We start from the raw sequence: 17935 nt of genomic DNA, 5'->3' as shown, positions 1-17935 counted from the left end.
AAAAAAAAAAAAAAAAAAAAAAGTGTAGAAAAGGTTGAACGTAAAAATTTGTACAAAACTTCACTTTTAAACAATAAACATCTTGCCGAGTACCATTTCACTATTTCTCTTTGCCATTAGGCTATGAAATACCCATTTACACCCATGATTAATTTTAACCAACAAAATTTTTTTTATTGTTTGAATGTAAACATTTTGTACAAATTTTGACATTTCTACACATGGTTTCTTTTGCTATTCATGGCTGTAAAGTACCTTGGGGGAGGTTTCAGAATGATATACTTCTACATAATGCTCCCCAACCCTAGCGCCTCCTTGCTTAGATGCTTTGTGCAAACTCCCGCTCTTCTTTTGCAGCCTCCTTTGTCATGTGATCTTCGTGTGTTAGAGAGAAGCCATCACTAGATTTGAGCATAATCTGTTTGGCCAGGTATTCATTGGAGAATACACTCTCCAGTGATTGGTAAATACCTGGCCTAGAAGACTACATGCAATACCAAGATGGTTTGATTCAAAGCTCCCCCCCCGACTAAGTTTGGGTCTAGGAAGATACTGTTTTGCTATATCTGAAGGGCAAGTGCTGCATTTGCCAAGTAGTGAGCTGAAGATGCTTTTATTTCCCTTTCACAAATAGAGAGAGGGCTTCAGTGTTGTCTTTTGTCGTACTGAATAAAAAGTCTTTGCCCTGTCTAAAAAAAAAAAAAAAAAAAGGAAGACGGGTGGTGCTCATTGCTGTCTCCATACTAGGATTAGTGATTCTTTGTCCAAAATATTGAGATCAGTCAAATCATTCTAAAATGTTATATATATAAAAAATATACACACACATAGCATAGGTTGTATTATGTCCTGGGCAATGTGAATATAGTGGACAGTTCATAATTCCCTGAAAATACTTGCATGGCTGAGTGTTCTCCTGCTGTCAGTCAGATGTCCATAGTCTCAAACTGCAAGTAATGCCATCTCTTTGGTGTCTGCATCTGTACCATTCCCAATGACCTTTTTGGCCCATTTATGAAGACGACTGTATAAGGGGAAACCCTTGTTTTCCCTATAAAGATATAGTCCAGTTATTTCATTCCATTGAGGACTTGGCTGTACCTCTTCCACTGGGTAATCAGTTACCATTTCCTGCTCTTCTTTATTTAAAGCCACAAAACCAAAGAACTGCTTGACATTACTGGCAGCAAGGACTTTTGCATGGACTTCAGCGGTACGGTTGAAGAGTTCCTTCTCGCTGGAGCGATACTGACCCCAGTACTGTTCTTGGAGGTAGCTCAATGGAGAGCAGCAGTGGTGCAGGCACTTAAGTAAAAATATGGCTGAGGCAACTACCGCAATTAGAATCCAACCGATAAACTAGAATAAATGAAAATAGATTAAAATAAAGTGAAAATCATGGCAATACAACATTTTACACATCTGATAGTATTATCATAGCAGAAGCAGCAATACTTCTAGGGCCTCATTCGCAATCAACACTAAACTGATGACCTGTAAATGCTTTTAAAGCATCACCTTTGGGTACTGAAGATTGTCACTATTTAAAAAGACAGTGTTTAAAAGCTTGACATGTTTGGTATTCATTTATTCAACGTAACCTCATCTATTATTAGACATGTGCAATTCGTTTAGTTTCTAATTCGTTTTTTTTTTACGAAAATTCGTTAATTCCGAATTTTCGTATTAACAAATTAGTTTTTTACGAATAATTTTCGTATTTCCGAATTTTTTCATTTCCGAATTTCGGAAATACGAACATTTTTCTTTTTTTTTAATTTTCAAATTTTAGAAATCTTTCATTTTTTATTTTCGAATTTATTTTTCAAATTTTTTATTTTTCGAATTTTCATTTTTCAAATTTTTTCAATTTCGAATTTTCGCAATTTCGACAATGAAAAATTAAAAAAAAAAAAAAAAAAAAAAAAAAAAAGTCGAAATTGTAACATTCAAAAATCCAAAGTTCGAAAAATAGGAAATTTCAGAATTTTTTGAATTTCCGATCTTTTTTTTCATTTCATTCGTTTTTTTCCCCCCGGATATTTTTTTTCAGTTTTTTCGTTTTTTGCTTTTTTCGGAAATCCGAAAATTCAGAGTTTTCGAATTTCCAAATTTCAGAATTCCGAAAAAATATTTTCCCGAATTTACGAAAAAAAAAAAAAAAATGAAACAAACGATTTTTTTTTAAATTTCCTGAATTTCCAAAAAAATAACATAAAAATAAACTAAAAAAACAATTTTTTTGGCAGTGCACATGTCTATCTATTATATATTTTACCAAAACAATTTGGGTAATAATATAATATATTGTCCGATTATTAAAAGTCAGCAGCTGCAGTATTTGTACCGGCTGACTCTTAATATTTTTGTTTTAGTAGGAACTCCGCTGGTTAAACCCCATTCAAAATCTGTGAAATTACTTGAAGACTGCAGTCCACAAATGGAAACTATCAAATTTAACTGAACTTGGGCAGTTCTCCAAAAAAAGAGTGGGCAAATATTGCAAAGTCTGGATGTGTAAAGTTAGTAGAGACATATCCCAACAGACTATAGGCTGTAATTAAAAGGTGGTTCAACAAAATACAAGGAGGCGATCCTTTTTTCAACTCTAATGCTGGTTTTGAATTTATGACATGTTGGCATTACATCTTTTACTTGGGATGTTTTAAATTGAGTAAATACAGCTGGATAAAACAAAAAAATAAATGGTCAAGGATGCCAAACCCCAAAACCTGTCAGAACAGCAGACAAAGATGAATCTTCATCAAGTATACCAAACTGTTAGATCCAGCTAGATAAAAGGTCCAAAATAAGGAGCACTGTTCCACACTCCACTGCTCTCATCAGTCAAAGGTACGATAGGAGTCAGCCTAAAGTGGCCATCTCCTCTCTGCACACCACTGTAAATGTCCCACAAACTGATGTGGTTACTCCTTATAAGGCTTTATTTTGCTGGAATTAACATGCTAAAAAAACCCTGCCTACGCATTTCACCCACACTGAACCCTAATCGTAGAGATCCACTTTCATTACTCTTTAGTACAGATCTGTATTGTTGAATATTCGATTGGCCTACAAAGAAGCCATCTCCATTACCCCTTGCAAAGCAAGTTCAGAATATTACCTGAGATTCGTATTGTAGCCTTCTGATCACTTCGTCTTTATACGCCAAAATACTGCTTGGTGTGTCTTTACAAGGGATTCTGGCCATGGTTTCTGGTCCAATGTCAGTGACCAATCCCATCAATGTGTTCGGGTTTAAAAATTCACTACGGGCACATACATAGGCCTCTCCACGCAGTAATGAAATCACAGACCATGTCACTGGCGCCACAGCAGCCCTCCCTGCGATGGATCCAAATAAAAGGAAAGTGGCTGCGGTAGAACAGTTCTTCACGGCTCTTTTTCTACATTCTGCCACCATATTCCATGTGTGGCCATTCAACATTATCCCAATGAGGAACAAAACCAGAGCAGGTACTCCAATGGCAGCCAGTCCATACATATAATTCCTCTCTGGAGCACAGGGGCAGTGAAATGCCACCACAGAAAATAATTCTTGGCTTCCCACAGTCCCAAGGGCAATCAGCCCATTGAATATCATCACATCTTTGCTCTTGAAGAACAGAGCTAAAAATTTAAAGTTTTCGGTTATAAAAGCAGCCATTAGGTCTCCTTGTGGTTTAGGCTTTGTCTTCTTAAATGTATAATAGTTTTATTCTGTAAAATAAAAAAACAATAATTTAGCAAGCAAAAAGCATCACATGGATTTTTTTAAGTGCTTATTTCCTCCCAGTTTATTTATAATATTCTGATGCCCTCCCCGACTTCCTATTGCAGTTTCTGTCTGAATTCATACATCAAAGTTAAAATGTGTTCTAAATGTGCTTATCTGAGTCAATTTTAGTTTCAAGTAATTTGTAACCGAAGGAAATTTTTTTTTTGAGGTTTAGCAACTATACTGTACAGTATATATGCAGTTTATTACAGTATACATATAGTAACCGGTTTCAATTTAATCAAAGTTAAAACTTAAAAAGTTAAGATTTGCTACATTGGAGAAAAAAAAAAAAAAAGAGAAGTTAATTATGCCTAAGCAATACCCTGAACAAAACCTTTTGTCTGTAATTCCTTGTAAAAAGTGTTAGTGTATTTCCTAGTATGTGAGGGTTTCTAGCTACCATGCCTACAGATTCATAACTGTAGCGGTACTCCCGCAGGGACTGCTGAAATTTGTTGTCCACCTATCACCCTGCCCAGCATTCACTTCCCAGTGACTTTTGAGACATGAACAGTCCATGTGATTGTATATTTATTTGCGGGGCCCTAAGCGGCTTGCATAGTGAGCCTATAGGGCGGATCGGCCCTGCTTGTAGGTTAAAGTGGTTGTAAAGGGTATACAACCACTTTAACACCATTTTAAAAATTCAATGCATTAAATATCAGCTCAATACAAGTTAGTATTGCAGTATTTTAAAAAGACAAAACATGGGGGAATGTGCACATAATGAAGAGATGTACCAAACATTTCTTCCCCCATACATACAGTTTAAAGCTACCTATAGCTGCATTCAGGGTTTTTCTTTTTTTATTACAGCAAAGGAGAAATAGGAGGTTATATCTGAATCCAATTTTACATGCAGAAATTACTAGTATAACACGATACTAAAGCCTAGGGAGGAAACTAAGTTTTTCTTTCATGTGAAAGCTTAGAATTCATGACGTATTACTGAAACTTGTTTTTTCAAAGGACAATGACAGATGTAACATTAAACGCACGTAAAAAGTAACATCTGACAGAACACCACCCTAAGATAAGAATTTCCTTTGCATTTTCATGGTCTTCAAGCTAGTAGAGACCTGTCTAACCAGAAGTCTCCTAGAAAGTAAAGTTCAATGAAAGCAACACATTCCAGTAAACAGAGAAAAAAAAAAAGAAGGCTATAATATAAAGTACACAAAATGTAATGAATTCTATACAAAAAGGCATCAACTGCCTAATAATATTTTCAAGATAAAAAAAAAGGCAACCAACTTCGAACCTGAATCAATCACAAAAATTCTAAGTAAATTTAGGGAAAAAGAACTAAGGACATTACATATTAGTCTCCTGATCTGGCAATGATCCATCGTCTTAGGTGCTAGACATCAGCTCCAATCAATGTTCCTGGGGAATAAAGCAATTGAGCAGTTTAGAGAACCATACCAATGCACACTTTTTGCCCAGTGTTGGGATTTCCTGTACATAGATCCCTCTCTATTGTCCCAAACAGGGGTCTTGTGTGACTAAAATCAATTAGGGGAAATACAGGGGCCGCAATTGCCAAGAGTCTGACCAACAAAAAACATGCACAGGGATAGTCACATGGGGGGGTTGATTTAGACCCCTTTCACATGGAGGCGTTTTGGGCTAAAAAATAAATAAATGCCTCCTCTGCAGTCCCAGTGTCAAAAGGCAGAGTGCTTTCACACTGGGGCAATGTGCTTGCAGGACATTAAAAAAAAAAAGTCCTGCAGTCTGGGGGATGGTCCGATACGGAAATCCCTGTCCCTTTCCTACGAAGCTCTACTAGATCTCCATGCGCAATCAGATCCTCCCTTTCTTTCCAAATGGGAAAAAGACCTGCAGGTCACTTTTACGACCCAACAAAAAGATAGGATTCTCTTTTTCGCTCATAAATCATTGTTATGTAGCAAGTATCAGGAAGCCACTTACAAAATCCGTACTAGCCAACTATTCCCACAATTGAGCGATCAATGCTGGAGATGCGATTCCCACAGGAGCACACGTTTACACATCTTTTGGGAATGCCCCAGCATCCAGCCATTCTGGCGGCAAGTCCTCCAACTGATCAGGACACTGTTCGCATCCCCCCCCCCTTCTTTTTCTCACCATTTCTCTTTCCTATCCCCCCCATCCTTTCTATTCTACCCTTCCCTTTTTTCTTAACCACTTAACCACTTTAGCCCCGGGCCTGTTTTTCAGATTCTGTGTTTACGAGACTAAAACATTTTTTTTTGCTAGAAAATTACTTAAAACCCCCAAACATTATATATATATATATATATTTTTTTTCTAACACCCTAGAGAATAAAATGGCAGTCATTGCAATACTTTTTGTCACACCGTATTTGCGCAGCGGTCTTACAAGCGCACTTTTTTTGGAAAAAATTCACTTTTTTAAATTAAAAAAATAAGACAACAATAAATTTGGCCCAATTTTTTTAGATATTGTGAAAGATAATGTTACGCTGAGTAAAATGATACCCAACATGTCACGCTTAAAAATTCCGCCCGCTCGTGGCATGGCGTCAAACTTTTACCCATAAAAATCTCGATAGGCGACGTTTAAAAAATTCTACAGGTTGCATTTTTTGAGTTACAGAGTAGGCCTAAGGCTAAAATTATTGCTCTCGCTCCAACGATCGCGGCGATACCTCACTTGTGTGGTTTGAACACCGTTTTCATATGCGGGCACTACTCGCGTATACGTTCGCTTCTACGCGCGAGCTCGACGGGGCGCTTTAAAAAACATTTTTTTTGGTTTTCGCATTTATTTTTATTTATTTTACAATTTTTAACACTGAAATAAAAAAATGATCACTTTTATTCCTATTACAAGGAATGTAAACATCCCTTGTAATAGAAAAAAGCATGACAGGTCCTCTTAAATATGAGATCTGGGGTCAAAAAGACCTCAGATCTGATATTTAGGCTTAAATGCAAAAAAAAAGTCATTTTTTCAAATGACAAAAAAAAAAAAAAAAATGTTGCTTTAAGACGCTGGGCGGGACTGACGTTTTGACGTCACTTCCGCCCAGCAGAGCTATGGGGACGGGTGAAGGAGATTTTTCCTTCAGTCTCGTCCCCAGTCACCAGCCAAACGGTCCCGATCGCCTCCGCCGCTACCAACGGCTACGGTAAGCGGTCCCCAGTCACCGATAAACGGCGATCTCGCGGCGAATCCGCCGCGGAGACCGCCGTTATCGTGTACCGGACCGCCCACTGAAGAGATGAATATCTCGATTGTGGCAGCAGATGCTGCCGTTACCGAGATATTCATCTTTAAAGTGATGACGTATAACGACGGTGGGCGGTCGGTAACTAGTTAAAGACCGCCTAACGCCGATATATGTCGGCAGAATGGCATGGCTGGGCACAGGCACATACCTGTACGTCGCCTTTAAGAGCCCAGCGGTGGGTCGTGCTTGTGACCCGGTCCTAAGCTCCGTGACCCGATCGCCACCGGTGTCCCGCGATTGGGTCACAGGAGCTGAAGAACGGGGAGAGGTGTGTGTAAACACACCTTCCCTGTTCTTCTGTGTGGCAGTGTCACTGATCGTCTGTTCCCCGATATAGGGAATGATGTCACACCTACAGCCACTACAGTAAGAATCACTCCCTTGGGGCACACTTAACCCCTTTAGCGCCCCCTAGTGGTTAACCCCTTCACTGCCATTGTAATTTTCACAGTAATCAGTGCATTTTTATAGCACTTTTCGCTGTGAAAATGACAATGGTCCCAAAAATGTGTCAAAAGTGTCCGATGTGTCCGCCATAATGTCGCAGTCACGAAAAAAAAAATACAATCACTGGTCGCTGCCATTACTAGTAAAATAATTTTTTTTTTTTTTAAATAAAAATGCCATAAAACTATCCCCTATTTTGTAAATGCTATAACTTTTGTGCAAACCAATCACGCTTATTGTGATTTTTACCAAAAAATAAAAGTAGAAAAATTATGTATCGGCCTAAACTGAGAAAATAAAAAAAAAAAATAAAATATATATATTTATATATTTGTTGGGGATATTTATTATAGCAAAAAGTAAAAAATATTGCATTTTTTTTAAATTGGCGCTCTATTTTTGTTTATAGCGCAAAAAATAAAAACCGCAATTGTCTAGAACATTTTTTAAATGTCCCAGAAAACATGGGAAGGCACCAGAGAATCTGCTAGGATGAGTCATCCTCCCCTGAGTCACTCAATTTGCCTACACTGGAACCTAGCACAACTTTTGGGTGCTACACATAGAATAAGGCTGTGTTTACATAGGGCATAATGAACAAATAGCAGCTAAACACTTTTTCTTCCTACTTAGACTTGGGAGGTCTAGTCTACAAATCTCAGGCTCATAAAAATGTTGTAATAAGCAATTCCATAATAAGCTCTAAAAAAGCAAGCTTAACCAGTTCCCAACCCCCGCATGTACATATACGTCCACAATATGGCACGTACAGGCACATGGGCGTACACGTACGTCCTCGCCTATTAGCGGGTGGGGGGTCCGATCGGGACCCCCCCCGCTACATGCGGAGGTCGGGTCCGCTCGGGGAGCGATCCGGGACCACGGCGCGGCTATTTGTTTATAGCCGCTCCGTCGCGATCGCTCCCCGGAGCTGAAGAACGGGGAGAGCCGTGTGTAAACACGGCTTCCCCGTCCTTCACTATGGCGGCGCATCGATCGCGTCATTCCCTTTATAGGGAAGACACGATCGATGACGTCATTCCTACAGCCACACCCCCAAACAGTTGTAAACACATACTAGGTGCACCCTAACTCCTACAGCGCCACCTGTGGTTAACTCCCAAACTGCAACTGTCATTTTCACAATAAAGAATGCAATTTAAATGCATTTTTTGCTGTGAAAATGACAATGGTCCCAAAAATGTGTCAAAATTGTCCGAAGTGTCGGCCATAATGTCGCAGTCACGAAAAAAATTGCTGATCGCCGCCATTAGTAGTAAAAAAAAAATAAAAAATAAAAATGCAATAAAACTATCCCCTATTTTGTAAACACTATAAATTTTGCGCAAACCAATCGATAAACGCTTATTGCGATTTTTTTTACTAAAAATAGGTAGAAGAATACGTATCGGCCTAAACTGAGGAAAAAAAAATGTTTTTATATATGTTTTTGGGGGATATTTATTACAGCAAAAAGTAAAAAATATTGTTTTTTTTTCAAAATTGTCGCTCTATTTTTGTTTATAGCGCAAAAAACTAAAAACCGCAGATGTGATCAAATACCACCAAAAGAAAGCTCTATTTGTGGGGAAAAAAGGACGCCAATTTTGTTTGGGAGCCACGTCGCACGACCGCGCAATTGTCTGTTAAAGCGACGCAGTCCCGAACTGTAAAAACACCTTGGGTCTTTAGGCTGCATATTGGTCCGGGGCTTAAGTGGTTAATACGTGCACAACAGCCCTTGCCAATGGGAGGTATTCCTGTCTAAGAAAAAAAATAAAAAAAAAGTGTAGAATGGGGAGTTTGCATACCTGGAAAATTAATGGCACACCAAATGTGGCTAGCAAACATGCAGGTTGTCGCATCAAAACGTGCCACAACTACTTTGGCACATAGGGCAGCCAATTCAAGTGAAGTAGATGCCCTATGAGGTCATGTGCAAAGAAAACAAAAAACACAAACACACGCAGGTGTGAATGGCTCCTGGAAGTATTCAGTTTATAACAAATGCCACTATGAGACCCAACTGCTTCTGGCTTTTATTTGTTAGGGAAGACATACATCTTACTAGCTGGTATAGGAAATGTGTTCACTGTTTTTATGCAGACTTTATGAATTAACTCAAGATTCAAACAAGAATCAGCATTAAAAATGCAAACATTACTCCCTGAAAAGGCAAAATAGTATGCATTAGTAGGATGTATGGAAATTCAATAGATTAAGCCCTGAGTGTCCATTATCCTGCTCCATTTCTCAGTTTTGTGGTCTGAAGAAACGATAGCTTCTCCACATGAATTGATCTATACAACCAATGAGGCATACCAATAGGAATAGTTGTATTCTTTGTAATGGAAACAAAAAACACCCTGAAAAGATCTTTACTTGGCAAGCCTTGAAGTAAATATAGGCAACACTTATTTCCAATTTTAGATAACGTAAAGGAGGGTTAAAATCCCTGTCTTTTGTGTCTAATTGGGAAGATTTACCTTCACTTCCTGTCCTATAGCCAAAACCGGAAGTAAAAAAAGAAGATCGCTGCAATAAAGGGAATCCCCTAGGGGCCACCAGAACTAGTGTCCCCACTGGAAGATTTCCCCAACTCAAAATGTGGGATTTCCTTTTACTTTCAAAGACAAGGGTAAAAAAACAAAATGGTACAAATATAGAGGCGGCATCTCCCCTGACGGGGCACAGACTGCAATAACAAAACTGACAGATGTTCTACTCCTACACTATAAAAAAAAAAAAAAAAAAAAAAAAAAAGAAGGGGAAGAAGGAAGGAGTTTTGCCTTTAGTTATAATAATTTAAATTCTTTGCAGACACAGCTCAGCAAGCTTAGCCCCAGGCTACAGGAAAATAAAAAGACCATAATAGATACTGGCATTTAATAAGAATTCTGAAATTGTGCCAATTGTGTTTAAAAGATCCAGTGAATCACAGGAGTGCAGTTTGTTCGGCACTCCTGTGATACTTCTCTTTTAACCACTTCAGCCCCAGAAGGATTTGCCCCCTTAGTAACCAGGCAATTTTTTGCGATACCACACTGCGTCGCTTAAACTGACAGTTGCTCTGTTGTGCGACGCTGTACCCAAACAAAATTAATGTCCCTTTTTCCCCCCACAAATAAGACCTGTCTTTTGGTGGTATTTGATCACCTTTGGTTATTTTTACATTTTGCTATAATAAAATGTCCAAAAACTTAAATTTAATCGTTTCCTTCCCTAGGTTTTTTTTCCTCTTTTTTATAAAAATGAGCCATGTAAATACATTTTTAGAGCCATCTTCAGGCCGGTCACGTGACTGCTTTACATCTCAGAGACAGGGCTTCTGCGGGAGGGGCTTATGTCAGAGGAAGAGATTGCTTTCTCCTGCAGTATCCATGCATCAGAGCTGTGAATGGGCGTGAATCACGTGACCGGCCTAAAGATCGAGGAAAAAAAAAAAATAAGTATTTACATGGCTCGTTTTTATAAGTCATGTACAGTCTGGTATGCCTGCCTATAATAGAGGGGCTGGCAGCGATTTCTACTTTTGAATTAACAAAAACACTTTTTTTTTTTTTTTATAAAAAAATTAAACACTGGATATACACATGACAATTTTCAACCACTTTCTATCCTCCAGTGATAACACATGATGTAAGAAATTGCAGAAACAAAGCATTCAACCACCAGAGTTTGATGGGGAAAGTTAAAACTAAAAAATAAAAATGATCTCATTTATTAATAAAAAAAAAACATCTTTGCTATTCTGAAGCTTCCCTCCAAATATATAAATTATTTTTATTTTGCATACACACACACACACACACACACACACACACACACACAGTTATCCTGTACTTGCCAAACATGCCGCAGAAATCTCCCTCTACCAAGTCTTTTAACTGTGGGCAGCTGAAGCTGCTGCCTGTTCACTTCTTGGATTTACACAGACACAGAGGCCCAGCTCTGGAGCGTTCATTGGCCCTCTTATGACTCATTCTCCTCCCTTCCTGGCAAACTTTCACAAGAGTGAGAAAGAGCTGTGCATGATGTCATAAGTCTAGACTAAGGATGAGCTTTGGCGTGTTCGCATAGTACACGTGCAGAGCCCGCCAGGAAGTCTGCACGGCGCTGCGATAATCACAGCCAGGGAGACATTGTACCGATGCTCGGCTGCGGCCCCCCCAACCCCAAAGCACCCTGCCCCCATGTTGATGAGGACAGGGCCTCTTCTCGTCAACCCTGGCCGTTGGTTGTCGGGGTCTGCGGGCGGGGGGCTTATTGGAATCTGGGAGCCCCCTTTAACAAGGGGGCCCCCAGATACCGCCCCCCCACCCTAGGTGAATGAGTATGGGGTACATCGTACCCTTACCCATTCACCTGGAGGAAAAGTGTAAAAAAAAAAAAAAACACACACACACACTACACAGGTTTTTAAAATAATTTTATTAGTCAGCTCCGGGGGTCTTCTTCCGACTTCTCCGCTCTCCGGGGGTCTTCTTCCGACTTCTCCGCTCTATTCTTCTGCTCTCTGTGCTCCCCGGTGCCTTCTGCTAGGCTGCGCCGCCGCTATCTTCTTTGTAGCCCTCTTACTAGCGGCGGCCAGTCCGGTCTTCTTCCGTCGCCTTCTTCTTCCCTCTTTTCTTCCGGTGTTGACTCGACGCTCCCTCCCACTGTAATGCCAGGTGCGCGGCTCGCACCGATTTATATAGGCCTCTTAATGACGTCACAGTCCCAGCATGCTCCGGGTGGTGATGTCACTCATTCACCTAGGGTGGGGGGGCCGGTATCTGGGGGCCCCCCTTGTTAAAGTGGGCTCCCAGATTCCGATAAGCCCCCCGCCCGCAGACCCCAACAACCAACGGCCAGGGTTGTCGGGAAGAGGCCCTGTCCTCATCAACATGGGGCAGGGTGCTTTGGGGTGGGGGGGCTGCAGGGCAGGCGGCCTGGCACGGTCAAGGAGGGGGGGCGCTCGCTCGTCCCCACCCCCTTTCCTGATCGGCCGGGATTCTGCTCGCATATGGGTCTGGTATGGATTTTGGGGGGGACCCCCACGCTGTTTTTCGGCGTAGGGGGTTCCCCTTTAAATCTGCACCAGGCCCATGGGCCTGGTATGCTCTTGGAGGGGAACCCATGCCGTTTTTTTGTTAAAATTTAGCTTGGAGTTCCCCCTCAAGATCAGCAGAGTACAAGTCGCATGCCAAAGTCAGAGCCTGCAAGACTGTGTTCCGACTTTAATCCGACTTCAATAATATTCAATGGAGTGAAGTGGGATCAAAGTTGAACCAAAGTAGTACAGGGAGCATTTGCAAAGTCGCTCTGACGTGTCGGACCAGTTAAGACAGCTCCCATAGGGAAACATTGATTTTCACACGTCATGCGACATGAGCGCCGAATGTCGGATTGTTTGTCGGACTAGTGTGAACCCGGCCTAAGGGTCACAGAAGTCTGCTCTCTGCTGACGTCACACAGATCAGTCCAGGCACTGCGTGATCCTGACAGAATCTGGATCCGCCAGCTGAATGGAGTGATCCCCCCCACAGCTCAGTGCTCCAGTGAGGGTGGAGGAGCAGAGCTGCTGATTGACAGGCAGCAGCTCTCTGCTCAGGGAGCCAAAAGAACCAAGTGATCGGCGATGTTCGATGGTTCAGTTCTCAGTGTAGAGATGCTGTGGGACATCACTCTAAGTATAAATTGGGGAAATCCCCCCCCCCCCCATACTCTTTTACATTTAATCAATGTGTTGTAGAAAATTCCAGTCCATACACATTTTCTGTATCAGGACGATTCCCCTTTATAGTCCGTACTCATCCAGTGCTACACAATTTCTACAGTCCCAATTCATAGGAAGAAAAACGCATAACTCAAGAGAGAAAACACGTATGATCTTTCTTCCCCTCTTCGCAACTTTATTCAATAAAAACTTTGGGGCTTGCGTACCACAGGTGCAAAATCCACCACCTTCAGATGTGTAGATCCATTTAAAAAAGCCAAGGTATACATAAAGAGGCATTTAGCTCTGTATGTAGAGTAGCACTCCATGATAAAAAAAAAAACACACACACACACACACACACACACACACACACACACACACACACACACACACTTTCCAGGTGAGTATTTTAGATGTTTGCATATTTTACACCTAAAGGACTTGTTTGGAAATACATATAGCTGAATCCTAGCGAAGCTGGGAGGACTGGATGAGGAATAATATGCTTTCAAATTCTGTATTGACCTAATGTGCATAAATGCAAATAGTTTATGTGCCGATGTGTTTGTAAAAAATAAAAACAAAAATGCAGCAAACCCCCATGTAAATGGCACAAACTACTTGCAGTTATGCACATTTAGATGCATATATGTCCAAACAGCATATTATTCCTTATCCACACGTTCAGCTTTCCTAGGATACACATACTATGCATTTCCAAACAAGTCTAGAGTTGTAAACTATGCTAAAATAACATCTGGAAAGTTTTTTTTTTTTTAAACACTGTATGTTTCTGCTAGCAAGATCCATCATATATATGTTGGCATTTTAATTGTGCCTGTGTGTCAGAGCCCTCAACAGCTTCAGCTTCTTACCACCGATCATCCCTTTGCACTGCATCTTCCAGGTTCTACAAGAGCAAAAGATTGCTGTAGATCAAGCAAAGTATCACCTTTCAGCAGCTGAACACACCAAAGAAAAGCCAAGATCTGATTGCTGAGCTTTCATTCTGCAATACACCACTCTGTGCTAGATTTTATATAAGACAAAACAGAGTCTAGAAGAAAAAAAAAAAAGAGAAGTTTTGGAAAGGAAAAAGGAAAGTTTGATGCATGAATCATCCATCTGATCCAGGGGAAAAAGGCGGATTGAAGTTGTTTTATGAAGCCAATTGCAGGAATTGTTTAAAAAAAAAAAAACAACCTGAATGCAATGATAAGTACATGAAACAACTTACTGTCGGTGTACAGAGACCTCCTAGATGAGTGCACAGTGTCCCATTCCCTAGAGAAAGCACAGCAATGCAGCCAGGGTGGGGAGACTCCGCAAGACTGTGTGCCTGGCTGGCAGGGATCCTGTAGGGGGCGGGCTTATAGGAAATGACATATGAGCCTTGCTGCTAATAGGAAGGGGGTTCCCAGCTGACTTCTATGAGCTGCTTACTAGAAACAATGTAATCCTGGTACTCTAATGTGATTAACTGCTGTGTGACATACAGCAGTTTCTTCTATGAATAGTATGATATGCCATTCAGATCTGCTGCAATCTGAGCTCTCTGAAGAAGTATATCCTCCCAGATGCAGTGGAACTACAAATCCAAACATGCTTATTGTTATTAAATCCCATAGACAGCTGTTGTTCTATCACCTGCCCTTGGAAACAATGTTGAAGGTACCATCTATGATTGTCCAATTCGCTTCTCTAATAATGATGATCTCTGGCCCAGGGGTCAAGTCCTGGGGAAAAAAGTGTGGGAACTCCCACCCAAGATCCACTCCCCCACCAAAAAAAAAAAATGATACGCTCATATGCATAATTACTAAACCGCAAGTTCTTTATAAATCCCACGATAACTCGCGGCAGACCTCCGCAATGTCTCCTGGGAACAATGACAAAAGCTCCCAGGAGACATTGCGGCATCGAGGAAGTGACGGAATACCTGCACACTACCTGATGAATCCATATACAGGAAGCGGCCAGTAACATAAAGGATTACTAAGGTTCGCCTGCCCCTGACAGTGACTCGAGCTGGGCATCGCCACTTAGTGAAGAATTGGCCCAGGCGGCTTGGCTGCTCTAGTCCTGCAAAGGGAACTGCGTTCCTGCTGTGAAAAAAGTGCAGGAACTCCGTTCCCACGCGTTCCCGCAGGACTTGAGCCCTGCTCTGGCTGCTGTGAAGCAATGTGTATTGATGGACAGCCAGTTGTTAGGGCTCATGCAGACTGCATCTCAAAAGAAGCTGCTCTTTTCTTACAGGCTTTTGAGCTTATTTGAGCTCTCATTTTTTTTCTGCCTGGAAACTCCCCTCCATGTTAGATATTAGGGTTAATTTACTAAAACTGGAGCGCGTGCAGTTGTGCATGGTAGCAAATCAGCTTCTAACTTCCGTTTGTTCAAGTAAGCTTTGACAACAAAACCTGGAAGCTGATTGATTTCTATGCAGAGCTGCACCGGATTTTGTTTGCACTCCCAAACAGTCTTAGCAGACATCTAACATTTTGCGGTTTCCCGACATTCGCAGCTATAACTTACTAAGACATACTGTGAAGGTATAATAGTTAGTAATATTAATTAAAGTAAGTTTTTTTTATATCAAAGTAGAATAAACACAATACACATAACAATAAATGGGTCTTCGAAAACAGGTTAACTGACGGGAATATTAGCCTCACCTATGGCCATTGACTTACACCACAATAAGGCTAAACCTCATTAAACTTGTGTACACAGCATTGGTAGGAATAGCATCAACCATGAAAGCCTTAATGGCGCAAAGAAAAGTCTTACTGTAACTCTTTACAATAATTATTTTTTTAAAAAGTGTCCCCAAGTGTGCATACAGCTCTTTAGTGGGTGGGTGTATATGTTCTTGACAAAGGGGTACAAAGTACCTGGCACCTAACTTTCAGTGTTTGCCAGCTTTCGTTGGGGCCCTTCTGTAGGTGGTGCACATTTAGGGTTGAATTTTTTATTTTATTGGTGGTATAAACAGCGTAACAATGACATGACTGATATATCAAATAACGTAAACTGGCAGCTAGTGGGCCAAGTGGCTATCACCTACAGAGGTGCTCGTGTCGTAAAACATCATAAACATAGATGAGTGCAAATCATATCAAACAATGAATAATAAGGGGAGAAGAGAAAAAGAAGGATAGAGAAACAAAGGAAAGGGAAAGAAGAAAGAAACTAGGGGGGAGGGGTGGTGGACATTTAGCTGTCTCTTTAAGAATGTACACAAGGGATTGTTTGCTAACTAAGGAGCATTCTCACTTGCATTAACTGGGGGCAGCAAGAGGCTAAACTCCATAGTTCTGCTAATTACTACAGTACTTGTATGCAACGGATCAGGTCCAGTACCCTTGGCTATCAAGTCCTCACAAGGCTCAATCTCTTAGTTCTAGTCTTAGCTTAGCAAACAATTTCCCTGCAGCACATCCCTCAGGCTCCCATGGACACCCAAAAGCACCCAATCCCTGTACAGGCTCTTTCCTCTCTACCACAGGGCACACACCCCAGCAATATGTCTGCACTCCCTCCCTGCATGTCTCATTCCCCATGCTGGTCTGCCCAGTCTCTGGTAATTTGCCCGGGAAAACACTGTATGTCGCCTCCTCTTGACACAGAGAATTCAGGGTATGGTTATTCTGCAGCCATTCATTTCCATTATATAGTGCCTTTTTAAAGTGGTTGCAGATTAAAGCTTACCTGTAGGTGCTGGAACTATCTCCTAAACCTCCATGGTTTAGGAGATATTTACAATAGAGACGAGCGTCAATGTCTACGGCGCATGTGCTGCAGACAACGGTGCAGGTGCACTTTAGAAACGGCGATCGTGATGTTTCTAAAGGAAGGTCATGCTGTGACTGGCAGCTCCCACGCTCATGCGCAGCAGTCATGTCACTCAACTCCAGCCAGTTACAGAGCCGGAGTTCGCAGCCCCAGAAGGAAGAGGGGTGAAGAATGGACATTTCCTGCAACACTGGACAGCAGTGACATCGCAGGCTTCGGTTTCAGTTAAGTGACACATAATGGGCTACTGTAGTAGCCCATTATGCTTTACCTTTGCAGGGAAATATAGAGTAAGTAAAACCCATCAGGGTTTACTTCCTCTTTAAGACTACATTTCCCAGTGTCTGCATAGCAAGCCCACTTACCACATCTGATTGGTTCAGGTCCTCTGTAGCCAGGAGGGAGGGGGGCAGAAGTGATTAAACAGCGCAGCTCTGATGCTCACACAGTAGGGACGCTCGGTGTGAGAAGCAGACGAGGAAAGAGGGAGGTGATAGGAGAGAGGCACATGCAACTGACAGCACACCCAGCTTCAGGTTTAATACTCAATTCATTTTTCAAGTTGGTTGTGTGCATTGTTCGAGGGTCAGGTTTCCCATTAATAAGTGTCATTTACTTTGAGATTTGCATACTATTAATGGGTTCTACTACTGGAAAAAGGTTGAGAAACACTGCTTTAGGTTTCATTATTTTTATTAAAGGTTTTCACAAATAAATTAAATTCCAATATTCATTTCAAACAACACGCAATATCCACAATTTCGATTGCATATAAAATAAACCAAAAATGTTAGAAACACTGCTTTAAACACTCAAGTGTCTTTTATTGCTATTTTTCTTGTACACAGGTTTTTTTTAAATATCAGATGCAATAATTTATAGATTGGATAAAATGTTTAGTGTAGCATAACACGTTTGGTAGTTAAATAGTAAATTTTTTATACATCAGACTAAAAACAGAGACAACAGAGA

At 40.9% G+C, this 17935-nt stretch overlaps 1 protein-coding gene across 1 annotated transcript; it reads right to left on the bottom strand.

Annotated features, from left to right (window-relative positions):
* Positions 1-4: 4 nt before the first annotated feature.
* CALHM2 (calcium homeostasis modulator family member 2) lies at positions 5-14527 on the bottom strand. Its single transcript, XM_040361859.1, has 3 exons — positions 14409-14527; positions 3125-3720; positions 5-1359 (listed from the first exon to the last, which is right to left on the bottom strand). The coding sequence occupies exons 2-3, from the start codon at positions 3665-3667 to the stop codon at positions 943-945; spliced, it is 960 nt and encodes a 319-aa protein (XP_040217793.1). The 5' UTR covers positions 3668-3720; positions 14409-14527; the 3' UTR covers positions 5-942.
* Positions 14528-17935: the final 3408 nt, after the last annotated feature.

Source organism: Rana temporaria, chromosome 8 (assembly GCF_905171775.1).
Source record: "Rana temporaria chromosome 8, aRanTem1.1, whole genome shotgun sequence".
Classification (NCBI taxonomy): Eukaryota; Metazoa; Chordata; class Amphibia; order Anura; family Ranidae; genus Rana; species Rana temporaria.
The sequence above is the reverse complement of the archived record's forward strand: the minus strand, read 5'-3'. Positions and strand labels throughout refer to the sequence as shown.

Coding starts and splice junctions, on each gene's coding strand:
- CALHM2 (XM_040361859.1), bottom strand. CDS start 3,667: ATGGCTGCTTTTATAACCGAAAACTTTAAATTTTTAGCTCTGTTCTTC. Junction 1,360..3,124: donor GGCTACAATACGAATCTCAG/GTAATATTCTGA, acceptor CATTTATTCTAG/TTTATCGGTTGGATTCTAAT.